This window comes from Erythrolamprus reginae, chromosome 3 (genome assembly GCF_031021105.1).
Source record: "Erythrolamprus reginae isolate rEryReg1 chromosome 3, rEryReg1.hap1, whole genome shotgun sequence".
NCBI lineage: Eukaryota > Metazoa > Chordata > Lepidosauria > Squamata > Dipsadidae > Erythrolamprus > Erythrolamprus reginae.
In genome coordinates, this window is record NC_091952.1 from 49,385,316 (window position 1) to 49,401,947 (window position 16,632).

General features: G+C 44.9%; 1 protein-coding gene across 1 annotated transcript in view; it reads right to left on the bottom strand.

The window, feature by feature from the left end:
• Positions 1-3,868: 3,868 nt before the first annotated feature.
• SMPD2 (sphingomyelin phosphodiesterase 2) overlaps positions 3,869-16,632 on the bottom strand; it is a 30,541-nt gene continuing 17,777 nt past the window's right edge. The window contains exons 7-11 of the mRNA XM_070745180.1: positions 14,980-15,062; positions 13,795-13,927; positions 12,084-12,188; positions 7,125-7,275; positions 3,869-4,490 (exon numbers count right to left, since the gene is read on the bottom strand). Coding sequence (XP_070601281.1) covers positions 4,147-4,490; positions 7,125-7,275; positions 12,084-12,188; positions 13,795-13,927; positions 14,980-15,062 — 816 coding nt within the window. The 3' untranslated portion in view covers positions 3,869-4,146. The remainder of the gene's footprint in view (positions 4,491-7,124; positions 7,276-12,083; positions 12,189-13,794; positions 13,928-14,979; positions 15,063-16,632) is intronic.

The following is a 16,632-nucleotide window of genomic DNA, read 5'->3' on the forward strand; positions in this document are numbered from 1 at the left end:
ATTTCACAAGAGAGGAAATATCCATCAAATCTTTTCAAAGTTTTCATAGTCTTGGCTTAATTTCCTCTAAGAAGTGGTCCGGATGATGTTATTTGGCTTTAAGTAAGATTGCAAATGGCTGTGAAGTTCTTAGCTAGAGGTAATTAAGCCAAGCGACCTGGAATTGAACTGAAACTAGTTAAAAAATGATTTTCACATGAAGTATTTTTGAGAAAAAGAGAAATTTAGTAGATGAAAGAAATACATGTACCAAAGATGCCATGCCAGGTAGAGCTGTGTACCTCTATTTACAGACACTGGATGATTTAGAAATAATTTCTATTATATTTTTAGTAGTATAATTTAGGTTTGGCTATCATAGCTTTGTGTTTTTCAAAAATCACCTTTTGACTCAGCCCATCAAGTTTATCTCTTGTATTGGTTGCTTCTGATTAAGCTCACCCTAACATAATTACCATAGGGATTTACAAATATTTTAGTCATTGACTGTTCTGTGCACCAGATCCAGGTCTGAGCCCAGTCCAAACCATAGTTCCCTCTAAGCTGAGCAGTGAGCAATCGCTCACTTAAAAATCATCATCAACTCAGAGTTTTCCAAACCTGCCCAGAAGCCGAGAGGGAAAGAGTGAGAGGGAAGGAGAGAGAGAAGAGAGGAAGAGAGAGAAACAGACAGAAAAAAGAGAGGAAGGAAAAGAGAAAGAAAAAGAATGGGAGTAAGGAAGAGAGAAAGAAAATCAAAATCTAGTTTGAAACTAGCTCAACTATTTAAGTGGCATTTTGATATTGATAGAGTTGCCCTATTATGAGCTCACTGTAATAGACACACAGTACAGTATTTTATTTTGAAATTCTCTGAGGCAAAACAGGGTGGGTTTTTTATTTGTTTGTTTGTTTGTTTCTTTCTTTCTTATTTCTGTGCCGCCCAGTCCCGAAGGGACTGCCGCTCAGACACTATACTTTTCCGCCCACCCCCCCAAAAAATTAGAGGGAACACTGGCAAACTATGCTTATTTCATCTGGGCAAAAATGGGGAGGGAAACAATGACTAAAGGGAGGAAAAAAGGAGAAAAAAACAGATCAGGGGAGGGCTGTGTGCATGTGCCATGAGGAGGAGACAGGAGGGAAGGATGGGATATATCAGCATTATCCTATACATCAGAGGTTCCCAAACTTGGCAACTTAAAGACTTGTGGACTCCAACTCCCAGAATTCTCCAGCCAGCATAGCATAGCTAGCTATACATAGCACAGCATAGCATAGCTGGCTGGAGAATTCTGGGAGTTGGAGTCCACAAGTTTTAAAGTTGCCAAGTTTGGGAACCATTGCATACATCAAATAAGACTCCACCAAATTTGCCTTGGCCAAAACACAAATGTTTCAGATTCTGGTTACACTGGACTCTAACACTCTTGACAGGAAAGGAGCTATGACTTAAGGTAGGGGGTCAGCAATCTATAATTCTGGAGCCATGTGGCTTTTTCATCCCTGTGCTGCGGTTTCCTGTCGCTGATGGTGTCACATTGGTAGAGCTTTCGGTTAGGACAGGTAGAGGAAAAAAGATGCCATGCTAGGAGGAAACTATGGTGGGGGAACAGGACTTCCGGCCAGTAAAGGAAAAAGGAGGTTGCACTAGGAGGGGAAACTATGATGGGGGAACCAGAGTTCCAGAATTGCAGTTTTATAAAAGATTCATATCCCAATTGCAGTGGCTTTCATACATGAACTTAGAGACTGAGAAAGACAGAACAAAACTTCATATGTAAGTCGAGACAGGATCCCATACATATCTTGTTAAAGTAATTTGGCTAATAGTGCTAGAGAACAACCATCTTCTCTAGGATCTGGAGAGTGAACGAATATTAACATAAATAGAGTGGTTTTGTTTTGTTCCAGCAACGAAACACACACACACCCTCCCAGAAATCAGATGCACACCACTTGTTTTAAATAATAAAGGATTTACTATGTACAAGTAGTTCTTGCAGTTAAAAGTTTTTTCAAAATGAAACTAAAGTCTTTTAACAGCTTCATCGTATTGCTTATAAAGTCTTATCAGCTGGCTAGAGTCCCAGAAAGAGATAAGCACAACAATTACCCAGCTGGAATAATATTCAGAAGTGGAGACATCCAGAAGTTAGCTGGAAACCCGGAGCTCAGAAACCCAGAAAGCCAAGAATGTGTCTCTAAATTCCAAGCTGATAAAACAAGAACTGGAAACTATATGCTACAACAAACTGTTGTTCTCTATGCAGAAGCAGCATGTCACACTGTCTTAAATACCCTGAGGATGTGGCCCACTAGTCAGCAGTGCTACTCACAAGTAAATCTCCTCCTGAGTAACCGCCTTCTGCTGCACGAATCCCAGCGACCAGTTAGGTCCCATAGAGTGGGTCTTCTCCGGGTCCCGTCAACTAAACTATGCCGCTTGGCGGGACCCAGGGGAAGAGCCTTCTCTGTGGCGGCCCTGGCCCTCTGGAACCAACTCCCCCCCAGAGATTAGAATTGCCTCCACCCTCTCTGCCTTTCGTAAGCTACTTAAAACCTACTTCTGCCGCCAGGCATGGGGGAATTGAGATTCTTTCCCCCTAGGCCTTTACAATTTTATGCATGGTATGTCTGTATGTATGTTTGGTTTTTTATATTAATGGGTTTTTAATCATTTTTAGTATTGGATTATTATTGTACGATGTTTTATGATTGCTGTTAGCTGCCCCGAGTCTTCGGAGAGGGGCGGCATATAAATCCAATAAATAATAATAATAATAATAATAATAATAATAATAATAATAACCACCACTCATGCCTCCTAGAGGCCCTGTGGATTCTAGTACCAATAAGAGGCCCCTCCTCTTCTTCTGAGTCATTCATCTAAAGAGGTGCAGAAGACCCTGGTTGTTTTTCAGTCTCTGACACCACGTCCTCTTCGCTGTCAGTCTTGGATGCCAGGATGCCTGTACTGTGCCTCCATTGTCTGTGTTCGCTGGGTTCACGTCTAATTGTGCAGGATGCGAGTGGATCGTAACAGGTTTGTTATACAAAAAATATAAAAACAGGTAATTCTTGAGTTAGCATTAGGTTAACAGCGGTTGGAAATTACAACAACCCTGAAAAAAGCTGTTTACAATTGGTCACCAGGGTAAGTTCTGACTTACCTCGCTGCCGGATCACTTCTTGATGTGCCACACGGGTGCATGCGCAGTGCTAAACACCCAGCTTCTGCGCATGCACAGAAGCAAAAAACAAGATGGTGCTGCCTACGGCGCCAAGACAGCTGGTTTGGAGGTGATGTCCACCTGGCCATCGCTGCCAGTTTGGCAAGCGGGGGAAAATTCCTGCTACCAGTTCTATAGAACTGGTCCAAACCGGCAGGAACCCACCTCTGCTCCTCACACTTATGACTCATAGCATCCCCCACAGCCACATGATCATAATTCAAGCACTAAGCAACTGGCACATATTCATGTGATTGCCACGTCTGACCTTCCCAGACAGCTTCCAATAAGCAAATCCGAGGAGGCCAGATTTGCTGAAGACCACATGGTTTGCTTAATGTCCATGGCAAAAGTAAAATTGGTTGGCCACATAGTGACTCACTTAATGACCACATTGCTTAGGGATGGAAGTCCCAGTTGTGATTGTAATTCAAGGACTGCTAGTAAAACATATTCAGTTGACAATTCAGCTTCAGTTTTGCTAGCCCAGTTCTTCAATTTCTGTTTCTCCATCAATGAATGGGAGCTACAGTGGTGAGAGATAATTGTATGCTAAAGTGTTACGTAGCAAGGTACATACAGAAAAAACAGATTTCCGTCAATAATTGTTGCCACTTAGTACAGCTGAAAACATTATTGTAGGAGAAGCGGCTGTGTACAATTAGTAATATTTTATTTTACGCATCTGTTCTTGCCTGCTTTTTCAGTACAAATGTAACAGACCGGCATGCCCTTAATTCTATTTTATGACAAAGTTTTCAACACGAAAAAGATCTTAAAAATACATTACTGCTCAAAAATTCAGCCTATTAACCGTATCAAATTTCCATTCCTTATTTAAAAATCAGGGAACTGTTATTGCTGAGAATCACAGAGGGACTTGGCTATTCCCAGTTCTGCCCAGTCTCTTGGTCCGTACCGTCCATCCAACATTTCACCTGCTGTTGAATTTCTCGTGGAGCGTCTGCAGCCCCACCCGCATCTGTTCCTCCGTTCCCCGCAGCACCTTCACTTCAATGATGTGGAAGAGGTACAGCACAGCTGAGATGAGCAGGACAGAGACAGAGAGCAGACTGAGCAGAGAGAAGGAGAACCTGGGGAAGGGCTGCTGAAGAGTTCCACCAAACATGGAACTCATCGCCATGATTCCTTGTATGACCAGCAGGAGAAGAGACAGGACAGCCATGCGGCCACAGAAGTACTGCTGCCGTTTGGCCGAATGTAACCCCACCTGCACCTCCAGACGAGCTTCATTCAAGACATCCACCAGAACTGGCTCTGAAAGTAAAAAGAATGGGGTGATTCAACCACAGGGAGCTCTTAATTCTACAGTGAGGTCCAGCTATACCCGGACTAATTGCTATTTTATGAAAAGAGGGAGAGTGTTATTTGGCTACTCCAGGGGACAGTTTTCTTTCTGAAATCAACAGAATGGGAAATTAGCTTTATATAAGTCCCTGGGTAGAAAAGTATAGATCAGTGATGGCAAACCAATGGCACAGGTGGCACACGGAGCCATATCTGCTGGCACGCGGGCCGTTGCCCTAGCTCAGCTCTAATGTGCATGTATGTGCCAGCCAGCTGATTTTTGGCTCATCCAGAGGTTCTGGGATGGTGTTTTTGGCTTCCAGAGAGCCTCCAGAGGGGTGTGGGAGGACATTTTAACTCTCCCCCGGCTCAAGGGAAGCCTTTGGAGCCTGGGGAGGTAGAAACACGAGCCTATGGGGCCCCTCAGAAGTTGGGAAACAGGCCGTTTCCAGCCTCCAGAGGGCCTCTGGGGGGTGAGAGAAGCTGTTTTCACCCTCACCAGGCATTTGCACATGTGCAATACCATGCTCAGACGCTCTTTCGGCACCCAAGGAAAAAAAGGTTCGCCCTCACTAGTATAGATGAATAATGATAGAGGCCAGTGATGGCGAACCTCTTTTTGCTCAGGTGCCAAAAGGGTGTGCAGGTGCCCTTGCCCACATTCATAATGCAAGTTTTTTGGATAATACAATGCCCTCCCTCGTGCATTCCCACACAACCCCACTGCGCTGCCCCCCCCTCCCGACATGCGCGCAGACCTCACTGAAGCCTCTGAACTTCTGATAGGCCCGTTGGACCATTTTTCATCCTCCCTAGGATTCAGGATGCTTTCCTGAACCCTGGGGAGGGCGAAAAATATCCCAATGGGCCTACCAGATGTTTATTTCTGAATGTCCAGCAGGCCCATTTGGGTCTGTTTTTCACCAGCCACAGGCTCTGGAGGTTTTCCTGAGGCCTCCAAGGGGCGAAAACAGCCTCCCCCACCCTTCAGAAGGCTGCAAATGAGCTGGCCAGCATGCACATGCGCCCTGGAGCTGACATAGGGCAACGCCTCGCAGGCCCTCAGATATGGCTCCGCGTGCCATAGGTTCGCCATCACGGATATAGGCTGTGACACAGTAAAGAAGGTAGTAAATAGCATCTGCTATCCTGCTACACAATCTCTTAGATTCAGAGATCTCCCCCCTCCCGACATGGTTGGTGGCCCAGTGCTGGGATGCAGCTCATTCGGAACCGGAACCAGGGGAAGTGTCAGCCTTCCAAATAACACCTGAGAAATAAATCAGAGTCCAAACCTTGGCTTTCTTCCAAGTTCCAGGCCGAAGCCATCGTTTGAGTTAAACTCTGGCCTGCATGGACGTGTAAAACTGGCGCACACATGCCACCACCGCTGCCTCCACCAGTCTGCCAAGCCAGAAAGGTTGGAGACCCCTGTCTTATATACACCAACTGTGATTATGAGAGGGATCACTTCCCACTAAACACAGAATAGGGTAAGAGGCATCTCATACACAAACTTGCACAGAGTTGCATGAGCTGAAAAAGCTGGCTGAGAATGGTCAGATTCCGAGCAAGAAAAGACGACAAGGCAAGCAAAACTTTAGCATCCCCAGGCAAGCTTTGGGCTAATTGATGCTCACCGAAAAAGAGAATTATGTAACAATGCACTGGTGTACTCAGCAGAGAACATCCAGAGGAAGAAGAAACCAGAGAGAAAATCAAGCCTGTGTTGACTGCAAGAGATCGCCAGCCAAAGTTTTAATTAAAGACCTTGATTAACTCTCTGGGGAATTTAGTAACAATTACATTTTAAAGGAGGTACAGTGGTACCTCGACATACGAGTTTAATTCGTTCCAGACCCGAGCTCGTAAGTCGATCAACTCGCATCTTGAACGAATGCCTTTAGACTTTGTTTTTTGCGCCGAGATAACCAGAAGCAAGGATTCTTGCGCCACCTAGCGGAAGCTCGGCTCGTATTCCAAATTTGAGCTCGGGTTTCGAACAGAAATTTCGCTCGTGGCGTGGCTCGTAACTTGGAATACTCGCATGTGGAGCAGCTCGTATCTAGAGGTACTACTGTATAATCAATTTTAGCAGAAGCACTGCTAGGGCAGGCAGGGAGCTGGCTATTCCCAGAACGTTAGAACCATTAGGCCATAAAGCAATTCACTATATTCCCCCGAAGACAGAAACCAAAAGAAGGAGAGGAGATGAAGCTTCTAAGAATAAATGTGGATATTTGTTATGCTGTGAATTAAAAAAAAGTGAATGACTTCACAAGAAAGTCATTGAACACTGTTTTTTGTCTGACTTGATCTTAAGAACCCTCTCAGAGAAGTGTAAGGAATCTGGAGATTCCAGATGTTGCTTAATGTTACAGCTCCAAGAATTTCTCAATAATAGCTTGTCTCTCTAGCAGAGGTCCCCAAACTTGACAACTTTAAGACTTGTGGACTTCAACTCCCAGAATTCTCCAGCCAGCAGAGCTCTGCTCTCTAGGAACGATGTTGATTGTGGTTCAGCGTGAACTGGCAGGCCACAAATTCTCTGTTCCTGCTGCTTTTGCTCCGCTTGTGGGAAACCAATGAAATCTGAACACTCACCAACTGGAAGAATGTTTTCACTTTTATTTGACTGGACTACAGAGAGGGTCACTTTGACAGCTTCATGGTCAGAGTAAGGGAAATCCTTGCCAGGAGCGGTTCCCGTAGTAGTCTCATGAATATTGCATCTAATATCATATTGGGACGAGCCCTGTAAGAAAGGACAGACACGATGGCAAGCTCTTTCTTATCTGCAGACAGCATGAGTAAAGAAACAACCCCTCAAAATGTTATATGTAGATTATGAGCTACAAATAATGCAAAAAATAAAATAAAAATAGAATGTTATTGTCTTAGAAAAAACAGAATCAGTGTGAAATGACCAAAAAGGAACTAGATTTACCCTAGGACAAATTTCACTGTACTTGAAGCTGTTGCCATATAATCTGTCCACAAAGATAAGTATTGCCAAGGAATGGGATTTTTACAGCATTTCCTAGTAGTTTGTTCCTTTAGTATTTTTTATTTACTGTACTTAATCTTAAATATCAACAATTGCCATTAAAAATCCTCTACTATATTCTATATTTTTTGGAGTATAAGGTGTACTGGAGTATAAGACACACCTTAGTTTTGGGGAAGGAAAATAGGGGGGGAAATCTGCCTACCAGGTATTCATCTGGCTGGTGTCCTTAGTCTGGTCAGCTTCAGCACAACCCCTCCAACGGCTGGAGGGGTTGGGAGTGGGAGGCACTGTTCCCCAGTGGTTCTCCTCCTACCTCTCTGGTCGGTCGCAGTCGGTGTTAGTGGGGGGTCAGAGGTCGACCTCTAGGTCTCTCCCTTGTGGGGTGCCTCAGGGGTCGGTCCTCTCCCCCCTGCTATTTAATATCTACATGAAACCGCTGGGTGAGATCATCCAGAGGTATGGGGTGAGGTATCATCAGTATGCGGATGATACCCAGCTGTACATCTCCACCCCATGCCCAGTCAACGAAGCAGTGGAAGTGATGTGCCGGTGCCTGGAGGCTGTTGGGGTCTGGATGGGTGTCAACAGACTCAAACTCAACCCGGATAAGACGGAGTGGCTGTGGGTCCTGCCTCCCAGGGACAATTCCATCTGTCTGTCCATAACCCTGGGAGGGGGAATTATTGACCCCCTCAGAGAGGGTCCGCAACTTGGGCGTCCTCCTCGATCCACAGCTCACATTAGAGAACCATCTTTCAGCTGTGGCAAGGGGGGCGTTGGCCCAGGTTCGCCTGGTGCACCAGTTGCAGCCCTATCTGGACCGGGACTCACTGCTCACAGTCACTCATGCCCTCATCACCTCGAGGTTCGACTACTGTAATGCTCTCTACATGGGGCTACCTTTGAAAAGTGTTCGGAAACTTCAGATCGTGCAGAATGCAGCTGCGAGAGCAATCATGGGCTTTCCAAGATATGCCCATGTCACACCAACACTCCGCAGTCTGCATTGGTTGCCGATCAATTTCTGGGCACAATTCAAAGTGTTGGTTATGACCTATAAAGCCCTTCATGGCATTGGACCAGAATACCTCCGGGACCGCCTTCTGCCACATGAATCCCAGCGACCGGTTAGGTCCCACAGAGTTGGCCTTCTCCGGGTCCCGTCGACTAAACTATGTCGTTTGGCGGGACCCAGGAGAAGAGCCTTCTCTGTGGCGGCCCCGACCCTCTGGAACCAGCTCCCCCCGGAGATTAGAACTGCCCCCACCCTCGTTGCCTTTCGTAAAGTTCTTAAGACCCATCTCTGCCGTCAGGCATGGGGGAACTCAGACATCTCCCCCGGGCCTATACAGTTTATACATGGAATGTTTGTGTGTGTGTTTGCTTTTAATAATGGGGTTTTTAGTGTTTTTTAAATTATTAGATTTGTTTTTACATTGTTGTTGTTATTGTTGTGAGCCGCCCCGAGTCTACGGAGAGGGGCGACATACAAATCTAATAAATAATAATAATAATTATTATTATTATTTTATCCCCTGGGTCAGGACTTAAAAAAACCTTAGGAGAGAGTAGCAATGAAAAAAAAGCCTGCAAGCCAGGAAGATCTGGGAAGATTATTAGCACCTTGTTAGGACTGGGGAAAAAGCTTCAAAAAAGCTACAATCAGAGTATAAGATGCACCCAAATTTTCAGCCACTTTTTTGGGGGGGGGAGGTCTTATACTCTGAAAAATATGGTATTCATATTTAGGCAATATCTTGCCTTTGAAAGGAAGAGAGCTCTGATTTAAGGTAATCCCACCTTGCCCCAAAAAGATTAGATAGTAAACAGTTGAACATTTTTCTCATCCATTCTAAGATGGCCCTCCATTTCAGCGATAAAGATCAGTTAAATTAGAGAACAGCAAATTAAAGGAGAACTTTAAATGGGGTTTCAGACTTTATGTACTGACAAACTTCACTTTAGTCTCTGAAAGTACAGTGATCCCTCGATTATCGCGAGGGTTACGTTCCAAGACCCCTCGCGATAATCGATTTTTCGCGATGTAGGGTTGCGGAAGTAAAAACACCATCTGCGCATGCGCGCCCTTTTTCCATGGCCGCGCATGCGCAGATGGTGGAGTTTGCGTGGGCGGCGGGGAAACCCGGATCTTCGTCTGCTCGCTGCTGCTGCGGCCGCCCAGCAGCTGATGTGCTCGGCGGCAGCAGCGAGGAGCCGAATCGGGCTTTCCCCTTTGCGTGGGCGGCGGGGAAACCCCGATCTTCGTCTGCTCGCTGCTGCTACAGCAGCAGCGAGCAGACGAAGATCGGGGTTTCCCCGCCGCCCACGCAAAGGGGAAAGCCTGGCTCCTCGCTGATGCCCCCGCTCGCCCACCGCCCGCCGCCCGCCAGCAAGAGGGGGAGAGATAGAGAAAGAGAGAGAAGGAAAGAAAGAGATGAGAGAGGGAGGAAGAGAGTGTGAGAGAGGAAGAAGCAAGATAGAGAAAGAGAGAGAGAAAGAAAGATGAGAAAGGAAGGAAGAGAGTGACGTCATCGGGTGGGAAAAATCGCGATATAGCGTTTCGCGAAGATCGAGATCGCGAAAATCGAGGGATCACTGTATTCAGAAGTGTTCAGAATCAGTCTAAGAAGCAGCTGTAATTGTATTTCCCTTCCCGCTGGAAAAACAGGTTAACGGTGATCTTTCCATCATAAGCAAATTGGACTGAAATGGGAAAGAACACTAGCTGTTGGCCAAGTATTGTTTGTTTGTTGGTTTATTGATTGATTGATTGATTGGATTTTATATGACTCAGGGAAGCTTACAACATATAAAAGAACAATAGAATACAGATCCTAAATCCAATGAATATAAAACCCATAACCTAATTTAAAATCCCCACTATATTAAAAATCAGTCATTTCCACTCAATAACAACATACATATCATTCATCGGCCAGGGGGCCAGAGTCTAATGGCCCAAAGCCTGGCGGCATAGATGAGTCTTTAGATTCTTACAGAGGGCAAGGAAGGTGGGGGCAGTACGAATCTCAGGGGGGGGCCTGATTTCAGAAGGCCGGGGCCCCCACAGAGAAGGCTCTTCTCCTGGGCCCCACCAAGCGACATTGTCTAGTTGCTGGGACCTCACCGACTCTGTGGGTTCAATCAGGTTACTGCAATGCTCCAGGATAGCAATGCACAGACCTACATGTTAAGGCTGCACAATGCTCCAGAACAGACATGGGTGCTCCGGTAGCGTTTCTCTGTAACTTCCTAAATCAGTTTTTCCCTGGGATCAGGGAGTTGCTCCCCTCACGCACACACAAAATAATCACATGCCTTGGTAAAAAAAAAAGTGCATTTAATTTAAGCAGTTCAGATAGGTGCCTTTGATGCTGAAGTGCCACACAACCTTTCTGCTCTGAGCCTTGCACCAGGGGTGAAATGCTAATAGTTCGCTTGTGCGTATTGGTCGTCGGAAAGCCGGTCGTGAAGGGAGCGCAAGGCTCCACCCAGATGCCACCCTTTGGATTCTTTTACCCTCTGCACATGCACAAAGTATTCTGTGCATGCGCAGAAGGTAAAAGAACCCAAATGGAGGCATCCGGGCAGTGGGTGGAGCTTCGCGCTCCTTTCGCAACCAGTTCTCTCCAATGACTGATAGGCACAAGCGATCCGGGAGCATTTCCCCACTGCTTTGCACTTACTAGCACTGGTTGGACCTTCCTCGCCTGAAAAGCCCCTCTTCTGTTCTGAGATTACCTGTCCAATGAACATACCAGTAAACAACAAGTACCGTGTTTCCCCGATAGTAAGACACCCTCGATTGTAAGACGTATCGGGGGTTTCAGGGGGGTCGGCTAATATAAGCCGTACCCTGAAAGTAAGACATATGTCTTACTTTCGGGGAAACACGTAGCTGCGCGTCGCCTCCTGCCCACGTCTACTCTACTCATCGTAGCTCCTACTACCGGTATTACCCTCCCTCCGTCTTTCAGGTTGTCCCCACCTCTTTGGTACCTTTGACGCCAGCGATCCAGGACTGTGTGGCTTTGCGCAAGTGCCGCCCTTTGTGGCGCCCCACCACCCGTTCCTGCGGAAAGCCTGGGAAAGCGGCCAGCAAGCCGGCTGCCTGGGAAAGCGTTTTTCAAATGCGCTGCTTTCCTAGGCAGCAGACTTTGCTGGCCGGAGAAGGGAGCGATTCAGGACTGCGTGGCTTTGCGCCGTGAGGACAACAACGGCGCCGCTTAGAAGCAACAGTGGCCGGTGCCCTCCCACCGGGGCCCCAAAAGCTCACGCCGTCACCGCTAGGGAAGCTACAATATAAGACATACCCCGAAAGTAAGACATAGTGGGGCTTTTGGGGATAAAAAGAAAGTAAGACACTGTCTTACTTTCGAGGAAACACGGTAGCTGAACCAAAGCATAAAGCTGAAAAGATGGAGCAGCTGCTTTGTTCAGTGGCAAGTGTTTTTCAGACGAGAGCTTTCATCCTCACCTGCTTCCCAAAGCTCTCTCTACAACAAACAGTCTTTGTTCAGTCTCTTTTTTTCTAGATAGTAACTTGCACTTACTTTATAAAGAACGTAGTCAATACGAATCCCCTGGGGATAACACCGCAGCTCTTTCTTGTTGATGTAGCAGTTGGCTGGCACAAGGGTACAGCCGTCTTCACAGCCCTGAGGAGAAGAGCAGAGACTCTTAACACAACACTTAAGAGTAGTTGCAAGAAGGCGAGAGGGGAGCTGGGTTTCCAGCGCTGAAATTTAAGTTTAGGGGAACGAAACAGGGAGCCAGTCAAATGGATGAAACATCTGAATGAATGAAAATAATTGTTTCTGAGTCTCAGTGACAGTGGATATGATTGTGAAATATTGATTGTTTTTTAGGACAATGGGATTTTAGTCACAGTTTTAATTATTAGATTTGTACATATATTTTGCATTGTATGTTGTGAGCCGCCCCGGGTCTCCAGAGAGGGGTGGCATACAAGTCTAATTAATAATAATAATAATAATAATAATAATAATAATAATAATAATAATAATAATAATACTCAGCTGCTGCAAAAAGATCGCACAGACTGACTACAAGCATAGACATGATGCTGTGGCACAGATGATCCACTGGAACTTGTGCTGGAACTACCATTTACCAGTGGCAAAGAACTGGTGGGATCATAAGCCCGAAAAAGTGGTCGAAAATGAGCAAGCAAAACTACTGTGGGACTTCCGACTTCAGACTGACCGAATTCTGAAGCATAACACACCAGACATTGTGATCGTGGAGAAAAAGAAAGTATGGATCATTGACATCGCAATCCCAGGAGACAGCAGAATTGAGTAGAAGCAGCTAGAGAAATTAGTGAAATACGAAGATCTAAAAATTGAGCTGCAACGACTCTGGCATAAGCCAGTGAAAGTGGTCCCAGTGGTACTTGGCACGCTGGGCGCATTGCCAAAGGATCTCAGCGGACATTTGAAAACCATCGGAATTGACAAAATCTACATCTGTCAATTGCAAAAGGCCGCTTTACTGGGATCGGCAAACATAATTCGCCACTACATCACGCAGTCCTAGGTGCTTGGGAAGCGCCCGACTGGTGATGAAATACAAAATCCAGCATAGTGATCTCGTTTGCTGTGTTGTACTGACAACAACAACAACAACAACAACAACAACAACAACAACAATAATAATAATAATAATCAGAGATGGACATATTCATGTCTGACATTTACTGAGCCTCAGTGATGCAGCGGTTAGAGTGCAGTACTGCAAGCTACTTTTGCTGATCACCGGCTGCCAGCAGTTTGGCAGATCGAATCTCAGTAGGCTCAAGGTTGACTCAGCCTTCCATCCTTCCAAGGTCAGTAAAATGAGGACCCAGATTGTTGGGGTGGGGTCAATATGCTGACTCTCTGTAAACCACTTAGAGAGGGCTGTAAAGCACGGTGAAGCTGTATTTATTTATTATTTTATTTATTCAATTTTTATGCCCCCCCTTCTCCTTAGACTCAGGGCGGCTTACAACATGTTAGCAATAGCGCTTCTTAACAGAGCCAGCATATTGCCCCCACAGTCCAGGTCCTCCTTTTACCCACCTCGGAAGGATGGAAGGCTGAGTCAACCTTGAGCCGGTGATGAGATTTGAACCGCTGACTTACAGATCTACAGTCAGCTTCAGTGGCCTGCAGTGCAGCACTCTACCTGCTGCGCCACCCTGGCTCATTACAAATCTAAATGCTATTGCTGTGTATTTAATGTGCGTGCAAAAAGGCTCACTTTGATTTTCTCTGCGGCTGTGAAGGAATCTTGCAGCCCTGTCCATCCTCTCAATAGCCGAATGCCAACATCTTCTGGGTGCATATTCAGATCCCCTCCAAGTAGCACCACATCAGCTCCTTTGGAGGTATGCCTGGAAAGGTGAGAAGAGCATCACAAGACCAAAAAAAAGAGAAGAGCTTTTTGAAGAGAGAGATATGAAAGGTGTTATATGGATATCTGGGTCCCATCAGCCCAACAGTCTCGGCTGGCGGGCTATGGGAAACAGCCTTCTCTGTGGTGGCTCCGACTCTCTGGAATCAGCTACCTCCTGAGATCCAGACTGCCCCCACCTTACTGGCCTTCCGGAAAGCTGGAAAGACTTAGCTTTTCCAGCAGACTTGGTGCTGTTGATTGAATGGTGTTCCATCGAGATCTGGTCATAAATGACATGTATGTGGGGTTTTTTTTCTTATTACTGGTTTTAAATTGTTTTTAAATTGCTCTTGATGTCCTAATTTTATACTGAATGTTTATTTTCTGATTGTAAGCCACCCAGAGTCTCTCAGGAGTTGGGTGGCATACAAGATGGATCGATAGATGATAGATAGATAGATAGATAGATAGATAGATAGATAGATAGATAGATAGATAGATGATAGATAGATGATAGATAGATGATAGATAGATAGATGATAGATAGATGATAGATACATAGATAGATATATGATAGATAGAAAGATAGATAGATAGATAGATAGATAGATATATGATAGATACATAGATAGATATATGATAGATATATGATAGATAGATAGATTGATAGATAGATATAGATAGATAGATGATAGATAGATAGATGATAGATACATAGATAGATAGATAGATAGATAGATAGATAGATAGATAGATGATAGATAGATAGATATATGATAGATATATGATAGATAGATAGATAGATAGATAGATAGATAGATAGATAGATAGATAGATAGATAGATAGATAGATAATAAATTTATCTCTAATGAATAAAAATCCTTCTCAATCTCTCTCCCACTGGAGAGACTGGCATGAAATAAACTGATCTAAAGCTTTTAACTTTTCGCTAAATACAAGTTAACTTTAAGGGGGCACAGTCCCTGTCATGGGATTACAATACAGCGCAAACATTTTTTTGGAATGAATCCTACAGCTATAGTTCTTACTGTATGAATTGACCAAGTTCCCAGGCCTGAACCACTCGATGGGGCAGGTATGTATCCTTCTCTCGGCAATATTCAGCATGGAGCTGGTGGGGAAGAAAATGAATATATAAAAATTACACATGTGCATTATCTGTGAAATTACACAACTATTGTTCCCACACTCATTTTAGCTGCTAAATATAAAATAACAAGAAAAAAAATCTTGGTTCGTGGTTACGAGAGGAAGATGGGAAGAATTTAAATTGCATCATGAGCTTTTTTCCTAAAGTCTCGTGATAAAAATGGACTTTTTGAAAGCTGTAGCCTAGAATTGTTTGATTAATCTTAGATCACGGATAGATAATCTTAGCACCAATGACTGATTTGTCTCCTGTATCAGAAATAATGTAAATGTGAATATTTATATATTCCAGAAACAAATACTTGATATCTTGTTTTTTTGAGAGGGGAGCCTTTGAGTCAGTGTTGATTCCTGGTAACTGTTGTGGTTAGCTCTAGCCCAGCTCCTGCCCCAAGGACTGTGGATGTGGGGGAGACATCCACATGCTGCAGGCCTGTTTTGCCCCCCCGGTGGAATCTGATGATGAAGGCTCCTCTGACCAAGAAGACATGAGTGACAGGGAGGAGGAGAGTGTGGGAGACAGCTCAGAAGGAGATCAATCATCTAGCTCCTCCTTGGATTCAGAACAAGAGTTAATGATACAGCCACGCATGCGGAGAGCGATGCATAGGCAACAACAACTGAGAGATTATTATCAAAGAAAATGAGGCCACCTGTGGTTGGGTGGGGCTGTGGTAATTAGTGAGGCTGCTATAAATAGCAGCCTGTGGGTTTGGCCATTGTGGAGGATTATCTGATCCTTGTGTTTCGTGCCTGCTTTGCTCTGTTTGACCTTTTGTGTGCTGATTTTTCCCCGCTTTGAAACTAAACCAGAGCAAAGTGTGTTTCACTTTGTGAAAGAAGAAAGACTGTGAATTGCCTCACAGCTGCAAGCTAAGTATCACAGAACTGATAAGGGACTTGTACAAATTACCAGTTTGTTTGGAGACGAGTGCTCTTTGCTATACAAAAAGAGGGCTTGGTTTAAGGGAATTTTCATTATAAAGAACATTGTTTTGAATTTTCAAACGGTGTGTCTGAAATTTGTGCCTGTGAATTTTCGGGAGGAGTCTACCAGAACAGTAACCATTAGATTAATCCTAGCAGTTTTCTTGGCAAGACTTTTCAGAAGGCTACCACCTTCTTCCTAGCGCTGAGAGACAGTGGCTGGCCCAAACCTGGCTTCATGCCTAAGACAGGACTAGAACTCACCGACTCCCAGTTTTTAGCCTGGTACCTTAACCACTACACCAAATCAGTTCCATTCATCTACACCCAACACAGTGAACAGTATATATTTGTTCCATCTTCCTCCTTTTCAGAAATCTTGCTCCAGTTTTCTAATGATTGTACAAACCCATTGATCTGCAGCACTAAAGACTAACCACACTTTGTCTAGGCACGCAGAAAAGCCCTGATTTTGCCTACCCAGATGTCAAGATGCAAAATGCCCACTTGTGCAGAAATACAGTGGTACCTCGGTTCTCGAACGCTTTGGTTTACGTACATTTTGGATACTGAACAAAATTTTCTGCAAAAATGTGCTTCAGTAT